This window comes from Ursus americanus, chromosome 30 (assembly GCF_024610735.1).
Source record: "Ursus americanus isolate L20-20 chromosome 30, mUrsAme1.1.p, whole genome shotgun sequence".
Classification (NCBI taxonomy): domain Eukaryota; kingdom Metazoa; phylum Chordata; class Mammalia; order Carnivora; family Ursidae; genus Ursus; species Ursus americanus.
Window position 1 is genome coordinate 18,222,987 of NC_142156.1, and position 22,582 is coordinate 18,245,568.

At 57.9% G+C, this 22,582-nt stretch overlaps 2 protein-coding genes across 11 annotated transcripts in view; one reads left to right on the plus strand and one right to left on the minus strand.

Annotated features, from left to right (window-relative positions):
- TMEM120B (transmembrane protein 120B) overlaps positions 1 to 1,767 on the plus strand; it is a 39,862-nt gene extending 38,095 nt beyond the window's left edge. For all 3 annotated transcript variants that reach the window (XM_045777431.2, XM_045777441.2, XM_045777423.2), the window contains 3 exons: positions 401 to 465; positions 812 to 880; positions 1,419 to 1,767. In XM_045777431.2, coding sequence (XP_045633387.2) covers positions 401 to 465; positions 812 to 880; positions 1,419 to 1,470 — 186 coding nt within the window. In that variant the 3' untranslated portion in view covers positions 1,471 to 1,767. The remainder of the gene's footprint in view (positions 1 to 400; positions 466 to 811; positions 881 to 1,418) is intronic.
- Positions 1,768 to 2,664: 897 nt separating this feature from the next.
- RHOF (ras homolog family member F, filopodia associated) lies at positions 2,665 to 22,531 on the minus strand. Of its 8 annotated transcripts, XM_045777529.2 has the most exons (8): positions 20,556 to 20,909; positions 17,086 to 17,138; positions 16,528 to 16,585; positions 14,293 to 16,265; positions 13,955 to 14,042; positions 5,589 to 5,698; positions 5,369 to 5,503; positions 2,665 to 4,574 (listed from the first exon to the last, which is right to left on the minus strand). In XM_045777529.2, the coding sequence occupies exons 4-8, from the start codon at positions 14,410 to 14,412 to the stop codon at positions 4,413 to 4,415; spliced, it is 615 nt and encodes a 204-aa protein (XP_045633485.1). In that variant the 5' UTR covers positions 14,413 to 16,265; positions 16,528 to 16,585; positions 17,086 to 17,138; positions 20,556 to 20,909; the 3' UTR covers positions 2,665 to 4,412. The 8 variants fall into 8 exon arrangements, with proteins under 8 accessions (XP_045633485.1, XP_045633495.1, XP_045633477.1 ...); XM_045777539.2 differs by adding an exon at positions 21,869 to 22,531 and having other exon boundaries at positions 14,293 to 17,138; positions 20,556 to 20,650; XM_045777521.2 differs by adding an exon at positions 20,916 to 21,480 and having other exon boundaries at positions 14,293 to 17,138; positions 20,556 to 20,650.
- Positions 22,532 to 22,582: the final 51 nt, after the last annotated feature.

Sequence of the window (22,582 nt, forward strand, 5' to 3'; positions counted from 1 at the left end):
TCTACTGGATTACTCTGCAAAGTAAGCTCTACTTTGTCAAGACTCAATTGAATTGATATGTGCAAAAGTCCATTATAAAATGCAAAATTCCATGCAAATTAAAGACGTTATTAAAAACCAGCGCCTGGCACGTCAGCTGTCTGTAAGTGTTGTCAAGCCCTATGAGTTCAGGCTGACTTGAGGAGTGAGAGCAGTCAGGCCCTGTGACAGGTGTTGTGCACGCTGTCTGAGTGCTTTTCATAGTTGAGTGCTCACCCATTGGTGGTAGGTGAGGGCTGTCCCCCCTGCCCCTTTGGCTAATCTCGGGGGACCGGCATGGCTAGGCAGTAGGCGCTTGGGGGGCTGTGGGGGCACTGAACCCCCTCACACAGACCCTTCGCTTCCTCCTCTGTCTCTACAGAAGGATTCCAGTCCTGGATGTGGCGGGGCCTCACCTTCCTCCTGCCTTTCCTGTTCTGTGGCCATGTGAGTCCCCGGGAGTTTATGGGTATCCCCTCTTCTGGGCTGACCCCTGGGAACAAAAGGTCGTCAGACCTCTCCCTCATTCACCAGCCGTCCCTGAGCTGGACCCCACAGGGTCCTGGGACGCCAAAGGCAGGAGCCAGAAGAGGCCCTTAGCACCAGCTTGCTGAGCCCCAGATCTTTAGGCTGCTCTGAACTGTGGTGCTCCAGTTTCATTTTGGGGGGCTCTCAGTATCTTAGGACAGTTGATGCCAGAAGGTGGGGGGCCTGGTCCACTCCCGGGCCTTCCCCACGCGGGTGTCCAGGGGAATCAGTTGAGGTAAATGGTGCCTGCCTCGCCTCTCTCCAGTTCTGGCAGCTCTACAACGCCGTCACATTGTTTGAGCTCTCCAGCCACGAGGAATGCAGAGAATGGCAGGTATGGTGTGTGTGCGCGTGCGTGTGGGGTGTATGTGTGTGTGTGTGTGTGTGTACGCACGCAGGCGTGTGCATGTGCCTGTGGCGGGGGTGGGGGGTTCCTGGGGAAGGCTGGGCCAGCTTGGAGAGAATTCTTTCCTCAGCCACCCCTTTACTCCCCCTGATAGGTCCCTGTGCCTAGAGCTCCCTGCTACTGGGACCTGGGAGACAGTGGGAGGGAATTCGGAAGCCAGGGAGCCAGCCCCTAAGTGGTCTGAGAACCCTACTGAATGCTATGGGGGTGCCAAAGGAGGAGCCCTCCTGGGCCCTGCATGACCCTGAGGATTCACACCCTTCACGCAGTTGGCCCAGATCTCTGCTTTCTGCTGTGGGAACACTGCAGTTTGCTGGTGGCTTGTGCTAAGGGGGTTGCGAGGGCAGGGGAAGGGGGGGAAGGGGGGGCATCTCAGCAGGGAGCTAATCGGAGCTGGCTCAACCTTTTCTTTTCCGCTCCTCCCCCTGCCACCCCTTCCCTGGTCTCCTTGCGTGCCCCTGCCCAGGTGTTCGTGTTGGCGCTCACGTTCCTCGTCCTCTTCCTGGGCAATTTCCTGACCACACTCAAAGTCGTGCACACGAAACTTCAGAAGAACAGAAACAAGGGGAAGAAGCTGTGAGCCAAGGGACCCGTGCGCCCCCAGCCCCCAGTGTTCAAGACTGAAGGGGGTTCCAGCCGGCACCCTTGCTGCCGGTTTCTCCCCACAGTGTCTGTGGCCACTGGCAGCACCCAGCTCAGGGACCAGTGCACAGCTGAGAGAAGGGCCAAGGCCCTGGTCCCTGGCGGACAAGAGGAATGTGACCCCTGCCTGTCCGCCTGCCCCAGCCTCCCTATTTATGATGTATTTAATACAGGGTCCTCCGGACTGCCCTAGAATCCGCAGTCTTCCCTCGCTGCCCTCTTGGCTACGGCTGAGCCTGGGTCAGTCTTCCCGGCGGGGGGGGGGGGGCGGTCTAAAACCTCAGGGAGCCCCTCAGGTTGGGGTCTGGGTGTGGCTCGGTGGGGTGACGACCGGCTACTTATCCCCAGCGGGTGGAAGGAAACCCCTCGGCGTCCTGTGGAACCTCCCTCTCCGGGGCACACCGCTTCTGCTGTAAGCTCTCCCAGCCTCCGCTGCTCCATGCTGGGGGTATTTAAGTTCTCAGAGAACCACTGTCTGTCTGTGCCTTGTGCTCTTTGCGCTTCCCAAGTCTACAGCCTGCTGGCCACCTGCGAACAACTGCCCTGCCTCCGCAGGGCTTGGCCTTCGGGTGGGCCCGAGGCGGGAGGGTTTGCTGTGACCACCAGAGGGCGCCCCAGCCTTGGCATCACTTGGGTGGTTTGAGGGCTTCTTTTTTTGACACTTGAGAGTTTGGCTTCCTGACCCCCACCCCTCAGCCCACTTCCCGGAATTCTTGCAGTGAGTTCTCAGAGAGTGGGACCCACACTTCAGTGCTGGCTGAAGCTCACCCACCCTCCTCACCTCCCTCCCTTCCCCTCAGGTTCTGGAATGTGGTGGGGAGAGAGTGAGCTGGCTCCCTTCCAAGAGGTGGACTTGGGAGGCCAGGACAAGCCTGCTGGTCACCTTGTGTCCGATTCTGTAGTTGTGGGAAGGGTGAAGAAGCCAGCAGGTTTGGTTGAATGCTCTGCCCCTGCCCCTTACATGAGCTGTAACCTTCTCCCACACGTGGGTCTCAGCTACCCTTAACTACCTCCCTACAAATCTCTGACCAGAGTTCACAGGGGGCATCCACTCATGCTTGGCACCCGCAGGAGTTTAAACTTTTTTAATTGTTACATTTTTAAAACAAATTTCCCTTCCATCCCAGTCAAGAGTCTCCATAAAAACCCAGATTTCTACTTTCCCTGGAAAAATGGAAAGTTCTTGGCACGGCTGAGCTGCCTGCTTAGGATGGGGTGCTTGCTTTCTAGTGTGCCACAGACCCCACCACTCCCTTTTATACCTGTCCTAGTTCACTCATTTGGGTTTTCCATCTGGCCCTGAGGCACTTGGGTTTTCCCTAGACTAGGAGTCGGCACTTTTTCTGTAAAGGGCCGATAATCCGTCACAGTTCACCCTCGTCTCCAGTTGTACGGCCAAAGCAGCCAATGCCTAAATAAATGGGTGTGGCTATGTCCCAACAGAAGTTTATTTACAAAAACACACAGCTACCAGATTTGGTCCACAGAGTCTGGTTTGCTAACCTCCATCCTAAACCATCATTTGTCCATGAGGCCTTGGATTGGGTGCTCTTTTGACTCCCCAGGGCATGGCAGGGCCTTGGGGAACCAGGGTGGGGTGAGGTGGGATGGGGTGCAATACAGGAATCTCTCTAGCAGCTGACTTCAGAGAGGCTCACGCTTAGTGGGGGCTGAGGCAGGAGCCACCTCAAGCCACTACCCCAGATTGGGTAATGCTGTCTTGTAGCTCAGGAGGAAGCAGCTCTCAATCTCCCAGGCATTAGAATCACCTGGAGCACTTGTTTAAAAACTCCTGGCCCCAGACTTTCCAGAAGGTTCAGTGAATCTGCAGCTGGGGGTTGTGTGTTCTCGCGGGAGGCCAGGACAGTCTCAGCTTGGCAGAAGTGGAGGCTGTGAGGGACAGGAGGGAGCGTGATGACTATTAAGATGAGTCAGTGCTGCCCTTCTGCAGATAGGGAAACCGTCTGTAGAAAGAAGTGACTTGCCCATGATCACTGGGAGCTGATGTCACTTTTCATCTTGAGTTTCCGGCAGTGGGGGGTTGCAGGTGAGGAGCCCCTGAGCAGGGGTTGGATGGGTGGTCCAGGGTACTTTTTGCTTCTTGAGAGAGTCTCCTCTCCCCGTTGGGCATGTGCACCCAGCTCTGGAAAGATGGCAACCCAGCCGAAGGCTGAGACTGAAGGCCTCTGGGGGTGAGGGGTGGGGGCCGGTGCCAGCCCCCATGTCCGGGGCTGGTGCCTGTGCTGTCCCGATAAGTCCCTGTCCCATTGTGGCCCCCACGTTCTTGGAGGAAGGAAGCCAGAAGCTGGAGGATGCAGCCGAGCCTATCTCAGGAGCCCAGGGGTGTGGGTGACGCAGGAGCAGCGGGCTTGGGGGGGGCTGTGTGGAATGCTGACAAATCCACATTTATCCACGTATCAGATATAGTTGTTTGTTTCAGGCATAGGTTTTCAGGACCTATCAGGTGTGCAAAGGGGGACGCAAGTGGCTGGGGGGAGGCTGTGTACTCCCGAGTCCTAGGGACAAATGCTGGTTCTAGGGTACAGAGGGATTGAGTCCGGCACCCTCACCCACCTCCATGCGGGCCCAGCTCCCATGGGAACCTGGAGGTGAGTTCATGGTCAGAGCCCCAGCTGGGAAAGGAGAGATCTCCAGAATGTTCTAAGAGCCTAGCCACAGGCTCCAGACATAGGGAGACACTCAACTCAAAGTGCCGCTGGAAAGCTGGGGACAGAGCAGGATCTCGGGGTGCAGTTGGGGCCTGGCAGCCTGGGCCCTGTCAGTCTTGCCATGAGGGCTGTGTGCCCTGGCGGCGGGGTCAGAGCAGCAGGCACAATGGGCGTTTCTGCCGCTGTGCTTTCTTCAGAGCACTGAGGGCAACCTTGGCCGCCGCTCGGAAGACGTCCTCCACATTCTCCCGAAACTTGGCAGAACATTCCAGGTAGAGGGCCGCTCGGATCTGTTCGCAGGCACTCTGGCCCTGGGGGGGGGGGGGTGGCATTAGATGAGGAGCCTGGAGCATGGGGCACCTCCTGACAGCCCCCCCATGGATTTGGGTACTTGGAGCTGGCTTTGGGGGCTCTCCGAGTGGGGGGGGGATAGGTCTTGGTGTGGAGCCCCCCCCTCCCCCTGTCCCAGGCCCAGCCCCCAGCAGTGTGTGTGGATGGAACGGAAGGGCCTGTGGTGGGCCCAAGGGCTGCGGCGGTGGCTGAGAGATCAGAAGCCCCGTCCTGGCCTCTACCCTGCCCCCGCTCTCACACCTCAGGCCGAGAGGGGTCTGCACCCTGAGGCCAGGCCGCTGCGTGTGCCAGGCCCGTGAGAAGAGCTGGAGGCCTCCAGACAAAAAGGGCTTCCTCCATGCCTCTCCCTGTCCCTCCATTTAGGCAATGGAGCTGGTGAGGACAGTAAAAACTAGTTCTATTTCTAAAATTTACTTTTATTAATGCTTGTTCCTTTTTATTAAACTTTCTTATTAGTTTTCCTTTGTGTTCCTTTTATTGTCCCATGCCTCACCCAGAAAGCTACAGGTTTGGCTTTGCCCATGACTCGAACGGGCAGGGGAACCCTGCTTTCAAACAAGGCCTGCCCCTCCAGTCCCCTGTGGCAGACGGGACAGGATCCTGGCTACACTGCAGGTTAGCTATGTGACTCTTAACCTCTACTTCACCTCTCTGGGCCTCAGTTTCTCCCTTGTAAAACAGGGGATGCTAACAGTCCATGCCTCGGGGTTATAAGGACTAAATGAGGTAGGAGGAGGGGAGACCCCTTCCTGACCTGCATGTAGGTGATGGGCTCCAGCTGGGCGGCCCGGAGCTTCCGAAGCTGCTCCTTGTCTTTCCGCAGGTCTGTCTTGCAGCCAATGAGCACCATGGGGGTCCCACGGCAGAAATGTGTGACCTCAGGGAACCACTGTGGAGGGAGAGGGCAGCCATCAGGGCTGAGGCCAGATCCGTGGGCCCCCCCTGAGGCAGGCTGGCTGGGTCGTGGGCCTCACCTTGATGAGGACGTTGTCATAGCTGGTGGGGTTCATGACGTCATAGCAGATGAGCACGAGGTGGGTGTTCTGGTAGGACAGGGGTCGCAGCCGGTCATAATCTTCCTGCCCTGAAATGGGAGAGTAGGTGGGGTCAGGGAGCCACCACCTCCTTGTCCACCTGAGAGCCCTGTCTGGGCTCAAATGGGCGAAGGGTTGGTGACTGTGTCTCTAAAACCTTGGTTTGCTCATCTGTAAAACAGAGGGGGAGCACAGGAGCAAAGATTCCAGGAGATAAAACCCATGCACTGCTCAGAACTGGTCTGATTACAGGGTAATCAGAAGAAGCCAGAGAAACTGCTAGCAATTATGTCCGTGGCAATTACTGCCACCCCCCCCCACCTTGCCCTGGCGCTCAGGTTGAAGATAACAGACTCAGGCCAAATCAACTCCTCTCCCGGAAGAAGGTTCAGGGGCTGGGTGGGACCAGGCCACTGCAGGATCTGGGAGGGTACCCCCAGGCCGAGAGGTGTAGGCTTGGGTTGAATTCCTCCTGCCCTTCTGGAAAAGCCCAAGAGAGTGGTGGGGGGACGGGCACAGCTGCTGTTCAGGCTCACCTGGGGAGCCAGCTGGTGCTCGGCCCCTCCCCCGCACCGACTGTATCAGACACCAAGGCTGGGTGTGGTTTTTTAATGCTTTTTAGTAATTTTTTATATTGGCAATTTCGAACTTACAGAAAAATTGCAAAAAGGGTGCCAAGAACTCCCTTCCTCGGATTCCTGATTTTTTCCATTTTGCCCCACTTGACCTTCATATGTGTAAACACTGGCGAAAGTAATTGTGAGTAATCACGTGCATTCTGCGGCTTCAGGACAGTCCTTGCGGATTTCTAAGAACGAGCGCGTTCTATCACCTCCCGTAGAGAAAGTCACAAGCTGAGGACCACCGTGGGCGCTGTGCTCTAACCCTACCCACAGGCCGCATTCAGATCTCAGCGGTAACGTCCTATAGTCGTTTTGCCCCCATCCAGAAGCAGGCCTAGAACTATGCCCTGCCCTGGGTCACCGTATGCCTTAGTATTATTTCAAAACTCCCACAGTGAGGGGTGCCTGGGTGGCTCAGTCATTAAGCGTCTGCCTTCAGCTCAGGGCGTGATCCTGGCGTTCTGGGATTGAGCCCCACATCAGACTCCTCTGCTGGGAGCCTGCTTCTTCCTCTCACTTCCCCTGCTTGTGATCCCTTTCTCTCTGGCTGTCTCCCTTCAAATAAATAAATAAAATCTTATTAAAAAAAAAAAAAACCTCCCACAGTGAGAATTGAGCCCTTTTGGGCTCCCTGGCAACTCCCCAGCCACCTGTGCTAAGGCAAAAAGGTGACTTTCTTCCCCGACTGGAACACAGCGGCCCAGGAGGCCTCTGCCCCTCCCCCTGGCCTGGGGGTGCCTGGGTGGCGCCAGCCTGCCCTCCTGTTCCCTCCCTGCCAAAGCTGGCCTCTCCACTGAGCAAGGATAGGCCCCATCTCCTCCTGGCCCCCAGCTGCTGCTGGGACACCGCCACCTCTCCCTTCCCAGTGGCTCTGCCTCAATCCAGGACCCCTGCGGTGTGCAGTGTGACGGGAGTCACAGCTATGACAGTGGCTGGGCCAGGAGGACTCCATGCTGCCATTCAGCCATAGTCCCCCCAAGACTGTGGAGGAGTGAGGGACTGTCAGGGCTCAGCCTCCCAATTGTCCCCTCTCCTCATCTTGGTCCATGTCTTTCTAGACCTGTGCTGTCCAATAGGGTAGCTGCTAGCCCCATGTGGCCATTTAAATTAATTAACATTAAAAATTCAGGTTCTCCATTGCACTAGCTACATTTCAAGTGATTAACTGCCACACACAGCTAGTGGCTCCTGTAACAGGCAGCGCGGGTGCAGGACATCCCATCACTGCAGAAAGTTCTGTTGGACAGTACTGCCCTCGCCCGAGCCACCGCTGGCCTCCCGTGTCTGCTGCTGCCCCTCAACGAGCCGTCCTCCACCCGGCAGCCGGTTGGATCTAAGATACGCAAGCTCCTGCCTCTCTCCCCCAAGGGAAGGATACGTTCAGTGGCGCCCTACTGCCTTTTGTATAAAATCCAAACATCTGCCAAGGGTCCACATGACCTGGCACCCACAGACCCTGACCTTTTCTCCCCCCATCACTGCCGACTCCCTGCTCACGGTTTCTCAAACCCACCAAGCTCTCGTGTCTCAGAGCCTTTGTACTTGTTGCCCCCACATCCTGGAATGCTTGCCCTACTCACACCCCCCCATTTTCTTCTTAGCATTTTACTGTAAAACATTCAAACTGAATGTCCACATCATTTCCTTTTTCAGGATAACGTCTTCTCCCTCCTTCACGACGACACCACTGTGTTTTATACATTTTAGAGTGCTTCTGCCTATGACCAGTTAAGAAATCCTTACAGCCATCATCTGATGGGCTAGACAGGAAGTGAAAAATACTTCCATTTACACAGAAACTGAGCTCCAGAGAAGTGACCTGCCCGAGGTCACGGCATCAGTGACCCAGCCAGGGCTCAACCCCAGGCCATTGGGTCCCAGTCGAGCACTCCTGCTGACACCCAGCACTGCTCTCTTTTGTTTTGCATTGTGCAGACATAGGTTCTGGGCCCCCACGATGTAACAATGCAGCTCCTACTTCTGGCACAACGTGCACATCTATTCCCCGTTAGAAATATGGCAGGAGTGGACAAGTTGTGGTCAAATGGGCCCCCTGTGCTCCGACGGCTTCCCTCAGCCCGACCTGCTGGCTCCTCGGAGAGGCCTTCCCTCCCCACGCAGCATCTGCCCCCCGCCCTGCGTGTCCACAACCTGGGCCGGTAAGCGCCCTGAGCGCAGGGACCAAGTCTGTCCTTAAAAGTCATCCTGGCGCCTGGCTGCTTGTTGTCTGGAGCTGATCCACTCTTGTCAGGTGCAGCAGAGAGCAGGGAGTTTAGCAACTCCAGCCGGGGAGGATTTCAGCAGAAGTCGGGCTGCAGTGGCTGGAAGGAGGAAGTCAGACTGAGCCTGCCCGCCACCCCCCCCCCCCCAAGCCCCAGGCCTCTGCCCTTGCCCATCCCTCTTCGACAGGTTCTTGCCCAGGTAGCAGCATGCCTTGCTCCCTCCTTTCCTTCAGGTCTCTGCAGAAACGTCACCTCCTCTGGGAGAGCTCCCCTGACTGCTGCCCCATGCCCGACCACGGCTCTATTATTCTTCTGAATACGTGGCCCTCCCTGATGTTGGGTTTTGGTTTGGTTTTGTCTGCCCCGTGAGCAGCAAAGCCCCTGAGGACCGTGATATTCCCTGGGACACAGGCACGTTCAGTAGCTCTCTGGTGAACGAACAAATGAGTGTGTGAATAAGGTGTAAACCCCTCTGGCTTTCAGCAAGGCATTTCACTTCTATCACCTGGGAGGTAAGCTAGGCAGAGAAAGTTCTTCCCCTAAGGAGCCCGTGTGGCCGAGAGGGGCCTTTTCCAAGGTCACAGACAGGATCCCTGTGAGCTGGAATGCCAACTCAGTCACCTCCAAGGTCAGGTGCCTGCCACGCCACTCTGAAATTGCCAAAAATTTTCAGGAAGCCTTCCCCGGACTTCCCAATTGGGAATCAACCTCTGGACCTTGTTTCCTTACAAATGGTTTCCTCACCTGTGAAACGGGTATGAGAGAAGCAGGTGAGCCCTGATAACAACACTAAAGAGTGGGCATCAACAACACGTCGGCAGTGCCCCCTCTCTGTGAGGGCTCGTGACGCTCACTCGCGGCTCCACCTGAAGCCCACTGCCTGCCCTGACCCATCACTCCCCATCGCGATGCTAACAAGGTGGGGCTCTTGTTATTCCCATTCTACAGATGCAGAAACTGATGCACAGAGAGGCGAAGGGAGTCGCCTTAAGGTCACGCAGCTAAGGGGAAGCTCTGTAAAAGAGGACCATAGGTAAGACTCCTGGGGGTGCCTCTCTCTCAGTCCGCTCCAGAAGGTAGGGAGCTGTCCTCACCCTATAAGTCCCAGGCCTGACCAAAAGGCTGCCAACACAGGTATCTCAAGAGAGAGAGGGGCTCTGGGAGGGGACAGGCAGCCAGCCCAGATCCTAACTCCCTCCTCCAGGCTGCCTTCCTGACTTGACTGTGCCTGGCTCAACTTTTCCCAAGATTCAGTGTGGACCTCCACATGGGGACCAGGCGGGCAAATGATGGACTCCCAGAGGCTGTTGACCTCATGTCCCCTTGGGAGATGTGTAATGTCCTAGATGCCTCTCCCACAGGAGTCAGGAGAGCCAGGTGACACTCAGACTCCTGGTCTGTGACCTGGGTGCCTTCCCTCTCTGGACCTCAGTGTCCTTATCTGGCAAAGGGGGTGATAACCCTGCCCCTGATACTGGAAGTAAAGGACTTGTGGGCTAAGCAATGCTGAACGAAGGTGAAGGACTGCTACTATGGTTACTATTAAAACAGGGGATGGGGGCCTGGGTGGGGAGTTAACCCCATAGCTTTGGACCCACAAGCTTTAGGGGTGCCCCAACCACAGCCCTCCCCATTTACCCACACAATGCCAAGACTTAAGGGGGCCAAGTCACCTGTCCAGCAGCACACCAGGGTCCCACTACGGCCTCTGCAGGTGGGCTTGCACGGAGTTACGTGCGAAGGGATGCATTTGTTTCTAGCACACAGCTCCCCTTGAAGTGGCCCATCTTCCTGAAGCTGGTGGGGCTGTGGGGCGGGGAGGAAATGAGGCTCTCGCCTAGCATGAGGGTATTTCCTTTGTGGGAAGGAGTTTTGTTGTGTCAGTCATTTTCCAGGGGCAGGGGTCTCTAAGGCCTGGAGCTAGGTTGAGGAGACGGTGTCACTGGGCCACAGTAATCCCCAGATCTGCTGGACATAGAGCAGGTGGCTCCCAGCTCCAGCCGGGGCGTTGGTCAGGGGAGGGACACAGGCAACATGAGAAAGGGAAGCTGCCAGAAGAGGAACCCACTCGCTGCTATTGGGGCCCGCCCACCTGTGTTTCCGCCCCAGAGGCGGGAGTGGCTGGGGCAGCCCCGGCTTGGAGCCCAGGCCACACTGACTGGCACAACTTCAGCTCTTCAAGCCCCCAGGCCTTCTGGCTCTTAGACATCCCTCTGGTCCCTGATTCCCTGTCTCAGCAACTTCTTTGCCCCCCCCACCCCACTTCCCCAATTTTTCCTATTGTTCCCATCTCAGGCTGAGAAGGGGACCACAGCTCCCCACCTCTCTGGGCAACCGCCATCCCATCCTATGACACCCCACCCCTGGACCCCACCCCAAGGCCCAGACAGTTCCATCTCTAGTTGGTGTCTTAACATCCCACCTTGCCGCCCCCTCCCTTCTGCCCAGGAAACTTCAGACCGCACCACAACTTCCTGCCTCTGAGGGTGTCAGGACCCACAGCAAGAGAGGCTATAGGGCAATAGTGCTCACTGCGCCCTCCTCCCCTTCACCTGTCAGCTCTGAGAGCCCCACCACCCCTCCGACCACCCTCCCACTGCTGTGGCGTCTGTATCTGCTTCTGCACGATGGAGACAAGCAGCTAGACTGGGCTCCCACGCAGACCCCTATGGCCGAGGTCCTGGGTTTGGAAAAATTCGGCCTCCTGGGGGCCACCCCTGTCCCATAGTTCTGGTCACCAGTGGTCGGGTGGAAAGATACCACTCTGCACCACCATCCGCCACCATAGGGTCTAGCTCAGCAGGTTCCAGAACCTTCTACAATAACCTTTACTAGACTCACCTCCAGCTCAGCCACTCCCCTCACCCCCTTAGTCTCTTTCTCTAGTTGTTCCCCTGGCCCTCCTTTTCTGCCACTGACTTATTTAATTTATTTGAGAGGAGAGAGAGGGAGAGAGCAGGAGAGGCAGGCGGGGGGAGACGCAGAGGGAGAGGCAGAAGCAGACTCCCCAGTGAGCAGGGAGCCTGATGCAGGGCTCGATCCCAGGACCTGAGATCATGACCTGAGACGAAGGCAGATGCTTAACCGACCGACGGAGCCACCCAGGCGTCCCCTGCCACCGACTTTTGATCTCTGTCCACGCACACGTAGAGACAATCTCACTGCCTTTATCAGAACACTCTCCAGGAGTGCTTCTGCCTCCAAATTTCTTCTGCACTTATTCCACAGGCACCATGCTGGGCACTGGCACATGGGAGAGGATTGACCCAGTCTCTCCTTCACGTTCCTCGAGACAGGGCTTCCTGGGTCACAGCGGGACACCCTGGAAGGAGTGGCCATGTTTCTTTCTCCCTGAGTATTCCTCCTTGGGCTGTCCTGCTGACGTGAAGCCAATCTACTTCCCTAGGAGTCCACTGAGTCATTCAAGCCCCAGCTCTGTTTCTCTGATGCTTCAAGAGTCCTTCGGGGAGGGCAGGGCGGGGGCCAGCCGGAGCTCTGCAGGCCTTCGATTCAGAACAGGTTGGACTTGGGTCTGAGCCTGAATAGCCAGGCGGGGGAAGGGGGTGGGGGGCTGAAAGAATCATGACAATACTTAGCCCTTCCCAAGAGCCAACCCCTGTGTCACACCATCACATGGATCTAATTTAATTCTCAAGACTAATGTGGTTAGCCCTGACTACAGATGAGGAAACTGAGGCCCAGGTGTCCATGATGACACGCGGCTAGGGAGCCAGCATCAAAGCCCAGATCTGATTCCAAAGCTTGTGGCAGGAAGATCATCATTGCTGTGGTGGCCACGTGCCTCTGATGACTGGGCCTGGAGCCCCTCCAATCCCTCCTGCAGCAGCTGTGAGCGCAAATCCTTCCTTACGCCAAACAGAAACCTGCTGGAACCTCCACACCACAATCTGCCCTAATGTATTCTTTGAGCATCTTTCTCTGGGTAAGACCACAAACACCAGAAGCAGTCCCTGTGCTGGGTCTGATGGGGGAGGCTTCCATGAACAGTGAACCCCAGGGATCTGATAGGAGAGGCCCTGAGGTCCCGAAGGACAGAGGAGAGTGAAAACTATCCTGTGACTCTCCCTGCCTCACCAGCACCTCACCCACAAAGTGGGGCTAATGGACCTGCCCCTCCCTGGGTCCCCGACAGGAAGTATGTGAAACTAAAAGTATCCCAGACACACTCTAAGTTTTACTGCTTTTATGGCTACGCCCCTGGGGGAATTTCTCAGCAACCTTTGGCTTTCTCAGTTTGCAGGGCTGGAAGCAGGGCCCTGTTCTGGGGGCAGCCGTTTGGGGTCCTCGTCCAACAAGGTGGAGAGTCCTTCGGGCCCCACCATACAGTAATGGCTGCTGAAGTCAGGAACGGTGGAGGGGTCTGGGGGCGGGACAGTCCCTTTTCTGATCGTCTCCAGGGTGCAATGAGATGCTACTGGCCGCCTTACGGTGGGGGATGTCTGGATTTGGGCTCCGTCCAAGGCTAGTGGAGACTTCCCCTTGCATGTACAAGGCCACCATGGCCAGTGGACAGGACACCCGATGACGTGGTTCCATGCAGGTCACTAAACACTGAGTCAGAGAGGTTGGGTGAGATCCTGACCTTTGTCGCCCAATGTCGGTTCAGCCCAGAAGGGGATTGAGGGCAGGATGGAAGCTCTTTGAAGGCAGACACCCCGCACTACCCCCACCAATGACCCCACAACAGGGACTCTGATAACTGACGCGATTAGCAAAGATCTACTTGTGTTAGGAGTTTCAGGTGGCCGAGAGAACCTTATTCTGGACTTAAAGCTCTGTTCCTTTCTCAGTGCTTGGTTTATCCCCAGGGAACCAGGAAGACAGAATCGCAGCCAGAATCCTAGAACTACAGGCTCAAAACTGTAGACCACAGAATTCCAGAACCGCATATGTAGCCGATGGAATCCCAAAGGTGTGGCACTCAGAATTTATGTCCACAGCACCCTGAAACCTCAGGATTGTCAACCATAAAATCCTGGAGTCACAGGCTCTGATCTGTAGCCCAGAGTTTTCTAGAACCACAGGACCCAGAAATTCAGCTCATGGAATCCTAGCACCAGAGGACTCAAATCTTCAGCCCACAGAATTTTAAGAGACCACAGCATGCAACACACGAAATCCTGGAACCATGGGAAGCAGCAGCGATGCCCACGGTTTTCTAGAACCACAGGAGAGGAACGAAACCGTGGGTCCTCAGCACATTAGCGCTAGGAGGGTGGCCGAGGAGCTCATCTCATTCAAGTACCCTCCTATCAAACATGGGGCGACTGAGGCCCTCTGAGCCTCCAGGGCCGCCGTGCCAGAGCCCCTCCGCGTTTTTCAGGAGGCCTGGGAGGTCAGGGCCCCATAGAGGCTGGTGGGCGGGGATGCCCGGAGGGGGCTGCCCGGGAGGGGGAAACCCTTCGGGCACGCGGGACCCTCGGTGCGCAGGCGCACTCACCGGCGGTATCGTATAGGTTCAGGGTCACCTCCTTGCTGCCCACAGTCACGCTGGCCGTGTATTTCTCGAACACGGATGGGGCGTAGTCCTGTCGGAGAAGGGGTCGGCTGGTTCTTAAGGGGTGCGACAGGGACCCAGGGTCCAGCTGCGCCGCCCCCGGCACCCCATCCAGCTGGGCTCTGGAATTCCCGAGGGGGCGCCCCGGGGTGGCGGCTGCCTTTCCACTAGCGGGACGCCGGAGAGCCGCGGTCCAGGCTCAAGGCCAGCCGTCGCCCCCGGTGGTCCCAAGCCCGTTTGCCCCGCAGTCTAACTCCCACCAACCCCCCGGCGGGCCTCACCTCAGGGAAGGAGCCCTGGCTGTACACCATAAGCAGTGATGTCTTGCCGCAGCCGCCGTCGCCCACGATCACTATCTTCAGCTCCTTCCTGCCCGGGCCCGGGGCCTCGGGGGCGTCCATAGCTGTGAGCAGCCGGCACTGACAACCGCGCGCGGGGCAGACCTCTGCGGCTGAACGATTGGGGGCGGGGGCGGGGGCGGGGGCGGGATCCAGGGGCGGGGCTAAAGAAACCCCGCCCGCTGTGTGCCGGCATCGCCTCCGCCAGGCAGCCACCCGGGCCCACCTCCCAGCCTCAGTTTTCCTTTCTGTTGGGGTCCCGGCCCGGGGCGTTCACCTTTCATTTCCAGGGAAACTGAGGCAACTGAGAAACGGGGGTACTCAGCCTGTAGCGCGGCTCCCACTCCCTCCCATGCATGTCAAGGCGCGCCCCCCACCGACAAGATTCGATCGTTTCCGCCGTTCCTCGCAGGGCACCCCTGATTGGCAGGCTCCGCCTTCTGGCAGGGACCCTCTGATTGGCCGGCTCGCCTCCCCCCCCCCACATCGCCATCAGACAGGGACCCTTTGATTGGCGGATCGTTGCCCCAGCACCAGGGGTCTAGGAGCTTTAGTCTCAGGCTCTGGAAAAAGTCCCTTGTCTTGGCCCGGCCTCAGCTGTGTGGCCTGGGGCAAGTCGGCTTCTGAACCTGTTTCCCCACGAGGTAGGTTGGTAGTGCCAGGGAAGATGCTGGCACGGGGGGCGTGTCTGCCCACCTAGCCCAGCCCTACGGGCGTCAGTATGGGTGCGGGTTGGGGGTGGGGAATAGCGGTTCCCCTCACCTACCCCCACCACCTCCCCAAGAGCGCAAAGTGGACGTCTGGCGCCCTCTGGCGGGCAATCGCCTTGGGGCCGACGGCGTGGAGAGCAGGTGAACGACTCCGGAACAATACCCTTTGGGGGTTGGCCCCAAACCACGCGGGCGGAAGTCGCTTTCTAGCAGGGGCCAGAGGCGTGAACCGAGGAAAACACCGTCGAGGAAGGGATGGGGAAAGGGCAGATCTAGTTGAGATAAGCTGGGCCCCGATAACACCCAGCCCTCCCTGAAATTTGATTAAGCACTCTTCAGCCAGCAGCCACGTATCTTCATTCCAAGGATTCTCACCAACCCTCCCATTTCCCTGATCAAAACAGCTATTTATTGAACACAATATGCAGATACTATCGGGGCTGCTGTTTGAGATCACTCCTGTCCCCCATTCCTTCCCTCCCCGCGACCCTGGACCAACAGTCCGTTGCACAAGCCACGCCAGTGGTCAGGAGAGGAAGGTGACCCCTGGAGCCAGTGTGTGGCAGGCAGGCACTGATTGAAGCATGGGCACGTGAGAGACAGGCCCTATCCAGGACCTCTGGTAGTTTCCTCAGGGAGGGTTTAGGACTCAGGATCTTCTATCCGCGCCCCCACCCCGCCATCCCCCGGGGAGATTGTCAATTTTCAAGTTCTCAGCAAGACCAGGTAACTTTACTTCATGGAGGCAATTGCCAACCTGGCAATTCCGTAAACGCCGGGTAGGTTTTCCGCGGACGCAAAGCAGGGTCTGACCACCAGAGGGCAGCAGCGACCGCTCGTGGAAGCTTACAAGTAAGAGCCCAGAGCTGGGAAAAGGAGGTAAGGCCCAGCCCCAGGTTAAGTGAGTCCTGAGGGCCACCTGCTGGGTCAAGCACCCCCACACAAATTTACAGCAACTCAATCATTCCTTTTCTGCAACACAAGTTTATTGAGAGGCAACTGTGTTCCTGCCTGCAAGAAGCTGTCTTGGTAAAGCAGTCTGAAGGCATATGGGAGATGTGAACAATTTAGAGACCAGAACCTCTGTAGGGTTCGAGGAAGGTTGAGCCCAAGCTAGGCAGTGTTGGGAGGGCAGACCAGTGCAAGCAGGATGGGTAACCTGGGCAACGGCATGGTGCTGGAAAACCCCATCAGGTTCCACAGTGCCTGGGCAGCGAGGAGGGAGGCCAGACACGGTTGTCAAGGTAAGGAGGACCCTACTATCAGGCTCAAGAGGGGTGTTGGACAGAAAGCTCCTAAAAGAAGCGCCCAGCCAAAGCCAAGCCCTCAAGCTCTCTCTCTGGTGAGCCAAGAGGAGCTGTGATTGGCTGGTGAGGCAAGGCTGGGGTCATGTTTCCATAGTGGCAGCCTGAGGCTAGCAGGAGAGGAAGGACAGAAGAGGCCTTTGAGTGAAGAGATGCCCACTTACCTTTACAGCCAGCCCTGGACCTGACCCTGAATCAAGGACCCTGAAGCTCAAGGAGGGACTGGAGGTCAAGAGGAGGGGTTGGGGGAGAATTCAGTTAGGAGGGTCATCCCACTCTGAGCGAACTGTCACCTGGGGGATAACCACACCTCCTGACTTTCCTCAAAATCCCTGACCTCAGTTTCCATTTTCTCCACCTGAGAAACAAGACTCCGATCCCAACTTAAGACAGAACAAATGGCTTCCACAAAACTGAGGGGGGAGAGGAAAAGTGAGGCTTCCCAGCCCTGCCTGCATCCAGGCAGAACAGCTGACACTGGCCACAGCCACCCGCCCACCCACCCACCCCCGCCAAGAGGCTGGCAGAACCCCAGCCTCGCGGGGCCTGGAGTGTGTTTGATTTGGACCCGGCTCCAGTGGTGGTGTAGGGGCTGGATCTGTACCTAAAAATACCCAGGAGCCAGGCCAGCTGCTGAGAGCTTCCTCAGAGGCAGCTGGGCCAGGGCAGGCCAGCTAAGGAGCTGGGTCTGCCCACACGCACGGGGAGCCCTGCTTCCTTACCTGTGAGATGTTCTGAGGACCCAAGTCATTCACCTCTTATTCACTAGGAATTCCTGGAGAGATTTAGGAAAGCAAGAAAGATTTTTTAAATTTGATCGTAACATAGAGCTGTTGGACACAAAAGCCTAAGGGAGCAGGCCAGTGGCATTTGTGGGGTGAACACATTTGGCCTGTGCTATAGTAAGGCCAACTGAGCCCAGGAGAGAAATAAGGGCCAGATCCACTTCTATCTTGTCAGAGCAAAGTCTGACCAGCATAGGTTAGCATGGGGAAGTTAATGACAATTCTTCCAGCTTCTACTTCCCTGGTACCTCAGAACATCCTAAGAGGTCACCTCACACCTGAGGGATCATCCACCCCAGATGAGACAGAAGAAACTGAGCTATTCTTTGAGGTACCAGAGATGGGAGGTGGCCACGGATGACCTGGAAGTCAAGGACTCTCTCTAGGCCTCAGTACCTGGTGGTGCTGGTGGGGAGGTCTTGCTGAAACACAAAAAGCTCCCCTCACAGAGCCAGACTCAAGACACAGCTCAAAAGGTCATCAACCACCTTCCTCTTCCTGGTTCACATGGGGAGACCTCAGCTCCCAGAGGGGTGGGAACTTGCTGAGGTCACTGGCCAGCTGGAGACAGCGCTTGACCCAGGCGGCCTCCAAGATGGCGGGGTGCCTCTAGCCACAGTCCAGGCAGAGGCAGTCTCCACCCAGAGGGTCCAAAAGGTCGTATTCCTGGCTGGGGCTCTCGGTGGATGGGCCGGAAGAGGCGGGACCCTGGTGTCCAGTAGCAAGGCAGGTCCAGCCACCTCCCAGCCTTGGGCCGCCCTTCCGCTGGCGTGGCCCTCTCCAGGCTGGCCCCACCGGATTGGTGCCAGGAGGAGTCCCGCCCTGAGCTTGCTGTGTGACCCGGGGGTGGGGCCAGCCTCTGAGCCAGGAGGAACCACAGCCAGAGGACAGACAGGCTGCTGTTCCTCTCCCTGCCCCCAGGAGGTGATGGGGGTGGGGTGGGGGACAAAGAAAGGTGAAAGAGAAGAAAGGGAAGCGGGGAGGGGGTTATGATCCTTACAGGTCATGGGGACACCTCTCCCTCCCAAGAATCATACCCAGACCACAGTTTCACACCTAATTGCTCCCTAATTGTTCCAAGGGCGGGAGTGGAGGAGCTGGCTATAGCCCTCCAGGCTGTGGCTGGGAGGGAGAAATTTAAATCAATTATTTAACCATCTGATGCCTGGGACATAAAGACCCTGGTCTCTGGGAGCCCTAAGGACTCTATCTAAAGGGATGGAGGGCAGCCTCAGGCAGCAAGCCAGTCACGTGAGATCAAGGGGGGTTGAAAGAGCAATCCAATAGCAGCACCGAATTTAAATCTTGAGTTTGGGGCCAGAGTGGAAGGAAGAGGCCCACGGGATATTAAGAACGTGAGTGTCATCAACTTTTACAGAGTGCTTCCTCCCCCCATAGGGGGAAGGGGGTCTGGTGCCAGGTGCAGCAGAGTGAACCTCCTTCCCCAGCCAGCAAAGGACAAGATGGACCAGACCCAGCTTATCTGGGCCTGGAGACCCTCATGGGGCCAAGGGAAGGGGGCCAGAAGGAGCCAAGTGCACCATGCTGGTTACTTTCAGCCAGACAGCTTTCCCAGCTTCCTGGCAGTAATGCCAGCAGACAGCTGGCACGGGAGGGAGCCCAAAATAACCCAGACAGCTGGGGTGGGGGGGTGCCATGGACACAGGCGATGGGCTACAAGTCAAGACACCTGGAACCCCGTCCTGGCTGCCAGTGGTGGCCTCGTGACCTTGGGTGAGTCACTTCTACTCTCCGGGTTTTGGGGGAGTGACCCCAAATTATGACCCAATCATGGAACAGCCGGCGAAGCTGGGGAGAGGCCACCATTCCGACTCAAACCACACAGGAGGAAAAACCATGCTGGCTCCCTGCCTGCTGGAGAGTCAGTCTTCCCCTTTGCCCTGAGGCTTTGCCACGTGCCTCGGGGGTGGGTTGGTGGGGGAGGAGCTCACAGACAGCCCAACCCCCACTCCCTGCAGCCACATGGGAATGGAGGCCAACTAGTGTGAAGCCTGAACGTGAGGCCAAGCCCCCTTAATCACACTTAATCCTCCCACTCCCGTTTCCAGCCTGCATCTTTTATTATCATTTCACACAGGAGACTCACCCAAGGTCACCAGCACAGCCACCAGACTTAGAGCCTCCCTTAATTAAGCACCAGAATGGCTCTCAACCAAATCTCCAGGTCAAGCCCTTCTGACTCCCCAAAACCTCAGTTTAGCCCTCACACTGTGGGGTGGAGTAGAAGTGGGCAGGGCTCATCCCACAAGGAAGCCAAACCTCAGCCCACCTGGGGAGTGGTGGGGATCAGTGGCACCTGGACCCAAATGGTTCATCAAAGTAATCCCTTACTAGAGATCACGTGGGGGAGGGATCAGAGATCAAGCGCCACACCACTAACAGCTGTGGAGCTTCCTGGAGACAGTGGGAAACTATGAGCAGTCTCAGCTTGTGTTAGGAGAAAGAGAGCTGCCATTACTGGGAAGCTAACGCCTCTGTGTCAGGCGCTCAGCTTGGGCTTTCAAGTGCACTAGCTCCCATCTCGTCCTCACAAAACCTCCAGGTGTTACCCAGCCCAAGGGTTCTCAAAATGTGCCCTGGATGGCAGCCATTAGCATCACCTGGGAACTTGTTAGAAATGCAAGCTCTCAGACCCCACCTACTGAATCAAACACTCAGGACTGGGCCCTGGAGTCTAATGAGCATGCTCAAGACTGGGACTCACTGACCCAGCCCCATTTGTGCAGGGGGGGGGCGGGGACGGGCTCAGAGACTAAGCAGCTCAAGCAAAGTCATAGCACGTAAATGGCTAGCCAGGTTTCAAATCCCAATATGTCTGATTTTCTAAACAGGACTCTCTTTGGGGGGGTGCAGAGAATGGTGGAATTCCCAGGAATGGGGAGAAGAGTGCAGAAGCCTCTTTCTCAGAGAAACTGGCCCAGATCTCAGGTACTTGTGCTCTCCACCTCCCTAGCAGCTAGACATCAGAGGGAAGAGGCCAGTTCACACAGTCACCCCACACGCCCCCACTCGGGCCGGAAGGGAGGGCCAGAGCAGGGCTGGGCTTCCTGGCAGCAGACAGTACCTTTCAGAAGAGGCACCCAGGGCCCGCCCCCCCACCACAAAACACACAACTGGGAAATACTTGCAAGTGCAGCCTCCTATGAGGCTCAACACTGCAGAGAATTGCACGCCACAAACTCTTGACAACAGAAGCTGACAGGCGGGGATGGATGGACCGAGCAGGCCCAGCAGGGAGCCGATTTCACACACACACAGTCCCACACATCTGTGGGGCGGAGGGGCTGCAGAACCAGCCTAGCGGGTTTGGGGTGCCCGCCCTCCCTGGGCTCCAGGCCCAAGCCCCCCAAATCTCCCTCGCAGGCTGGCAAAGGGCTCACACCTACCTTATTGTCAGTGAAGTTAGGGCTGCTCCTGCTGTCCGAAGGGCGATGGCTCAGTCGGGGGGTACCGGGCAGCTGTCCTTTCTCCAGCCAAGAGCCTGACAGGGAGAAGTCGGAGGGTTTCGTTAGGGAGTTGATAGCCGCACACCAGGCAGGGTTCCCTTGAGGGAAAGGGAACCTCACAAAAGCCCCCCTTTTCCATCCGCCCAGGCGGCCCTCACTCAGGAAAGGATGGGGGGGTGCGGCTGAGTCACGAAGGTTCAGCCCGGGCGACTAGCAGCGGGAGGCGACTCATCTGCATTTCCAAAGGCCCGCCCCGTCCACATCCCCTCCCCGAGAAAGGGCCGGAGCTGTGAGGCTTACCCTAGGGCCCTCCGCCTCGGGGGATCCCGGGGAAGGCCCGCTCAGCTTTCCCAGGCCGCACTCCTCCCCCACCCCCACCCCCCACCCCCGGCCTCTAGAGCGCAGGGCTGGAGGGTGTGCCCTGAGCGACCAAATCAGGACGTCGGTGGCCTCCGGGAGGGCCTCAAGCCCAAACTGGGGACAAAGGGGGCCCCCTACCCCTCAGCCTCGGCTACCACGGGCGTGAAGAGCCAGACTTGGGCGCCGAGGCCCGGGTAGGCAGCGGGGATCGGCCTACGGTCAGGGCCGGACCCCGAGGGAGGCTTCCCCCGCCTCGGGAGGCGCCGGTCGGGGTCAGGGGGAGCCTCGAGGCCCCGACCGTCCCCGTGGCCGTCTGCTACTGGCTCCCGCGGCCCCGCCCAGCAATGAGGCCTCCTCGTGCCCGCGTGGGTCCCCGAGTTGGGCGCTGGGTCCGAGACGGCTGCGAAGCCCGCGCTCGTCGTCGAGGCCTCCCCGGGCCAGGGGCGTCCACGCGGGCGGCGGCCTGGAACGCGGGCGGCGGCGCGCCGGCCTCCCCTCCCCCCCCCCCCCCCCCGCCCGGCTCTGCCGCCTCCTTCCCTCCTCCCGCCTGGCGCGCAGCAGCCGCCACCGCCCGAGCCGCGGGCGGCGCGCGAAATGGCGCCCGTCTGGCCGCCTCGCCCGGAGGCTGCGAGCGCGGGAGCCGCGGCGCGCGACGCCCCCGGGCCCGCGGCCCCCCGCAACAGTTTCCGCGACCACCCTCCGGCATGGAGCGCTGTGCCCCGCGGGCTCTCGGGGCCCGGCCCGGCGAGAGACCGCCATCAACCCCGGGCCTCCAACGACAACCGGGGAAGGAAGGAGGAGGAGGGCGGCCGCCATTAGCCACCCGCAGCCCGGCCCGCCCGCCTGCCCCCCGGCCCCGGCCCCGGGCCCCGGCCGGCGGCTCTGCTCTGAACCTGAAAATAAAACTCGTGTTGGGGAGGGAGGAGCGAGGGCGGCCGGGAGAACAGGCACCGCTCGGTGGCAGGCGGGAGAGATGCTGCGTCATGGTGCCAACATGGACGCCGGCCTTTTGTCCTTTTTTGCTTAGGAAGCGCAGGCACGCCCCGGAGCCCCGAAAAGCCGGCTTCAGAGTGCGAGCCCCACAATCAACAGAGAAAGAGGTCCTAGGCCGAGCGAGGAGGTTTCCTCGTCTTTTGAGCCCCCCCCCCCATCTCCAAAACACTTCAATTTTCTCCTCCCCATCAAGGCTCAGACCTAGAAAAGCCAGGGGGAATGAGCGCAGGCGGCTCCATAGATGCCCGAGCTCGCTGGGGGAGACCCTCCCCTTGCCTCCGGGGCAGAAGGGTCTGAGGAACCCTCCTCGTCCCCCCACCCCTCCCCATCCGGCTGCCAAACATAAAGCTCCAGAAACCTCCTTCTCCCCTCAGCTCCCAAACATCTGTAGCCCTTGGCCTGCTCTAAAAAAGATTTCCTCGAAGGGGCAAAAAGCACTTTTTTTTTTTTTTTTTTAACTTACCCGCTCAGCCCGGTGCCATGGAGTCTGGAAGATCAAGCTGGGCGGAGGTTTTTGGACGTGTTATGTAAAAAATATCTTTTGGGGGGATTGTTTAGGATTATTGGGGGAATGGTGGTGTCTTTCCTGTTGTTGTTACCTTTTTGTAAGTTAC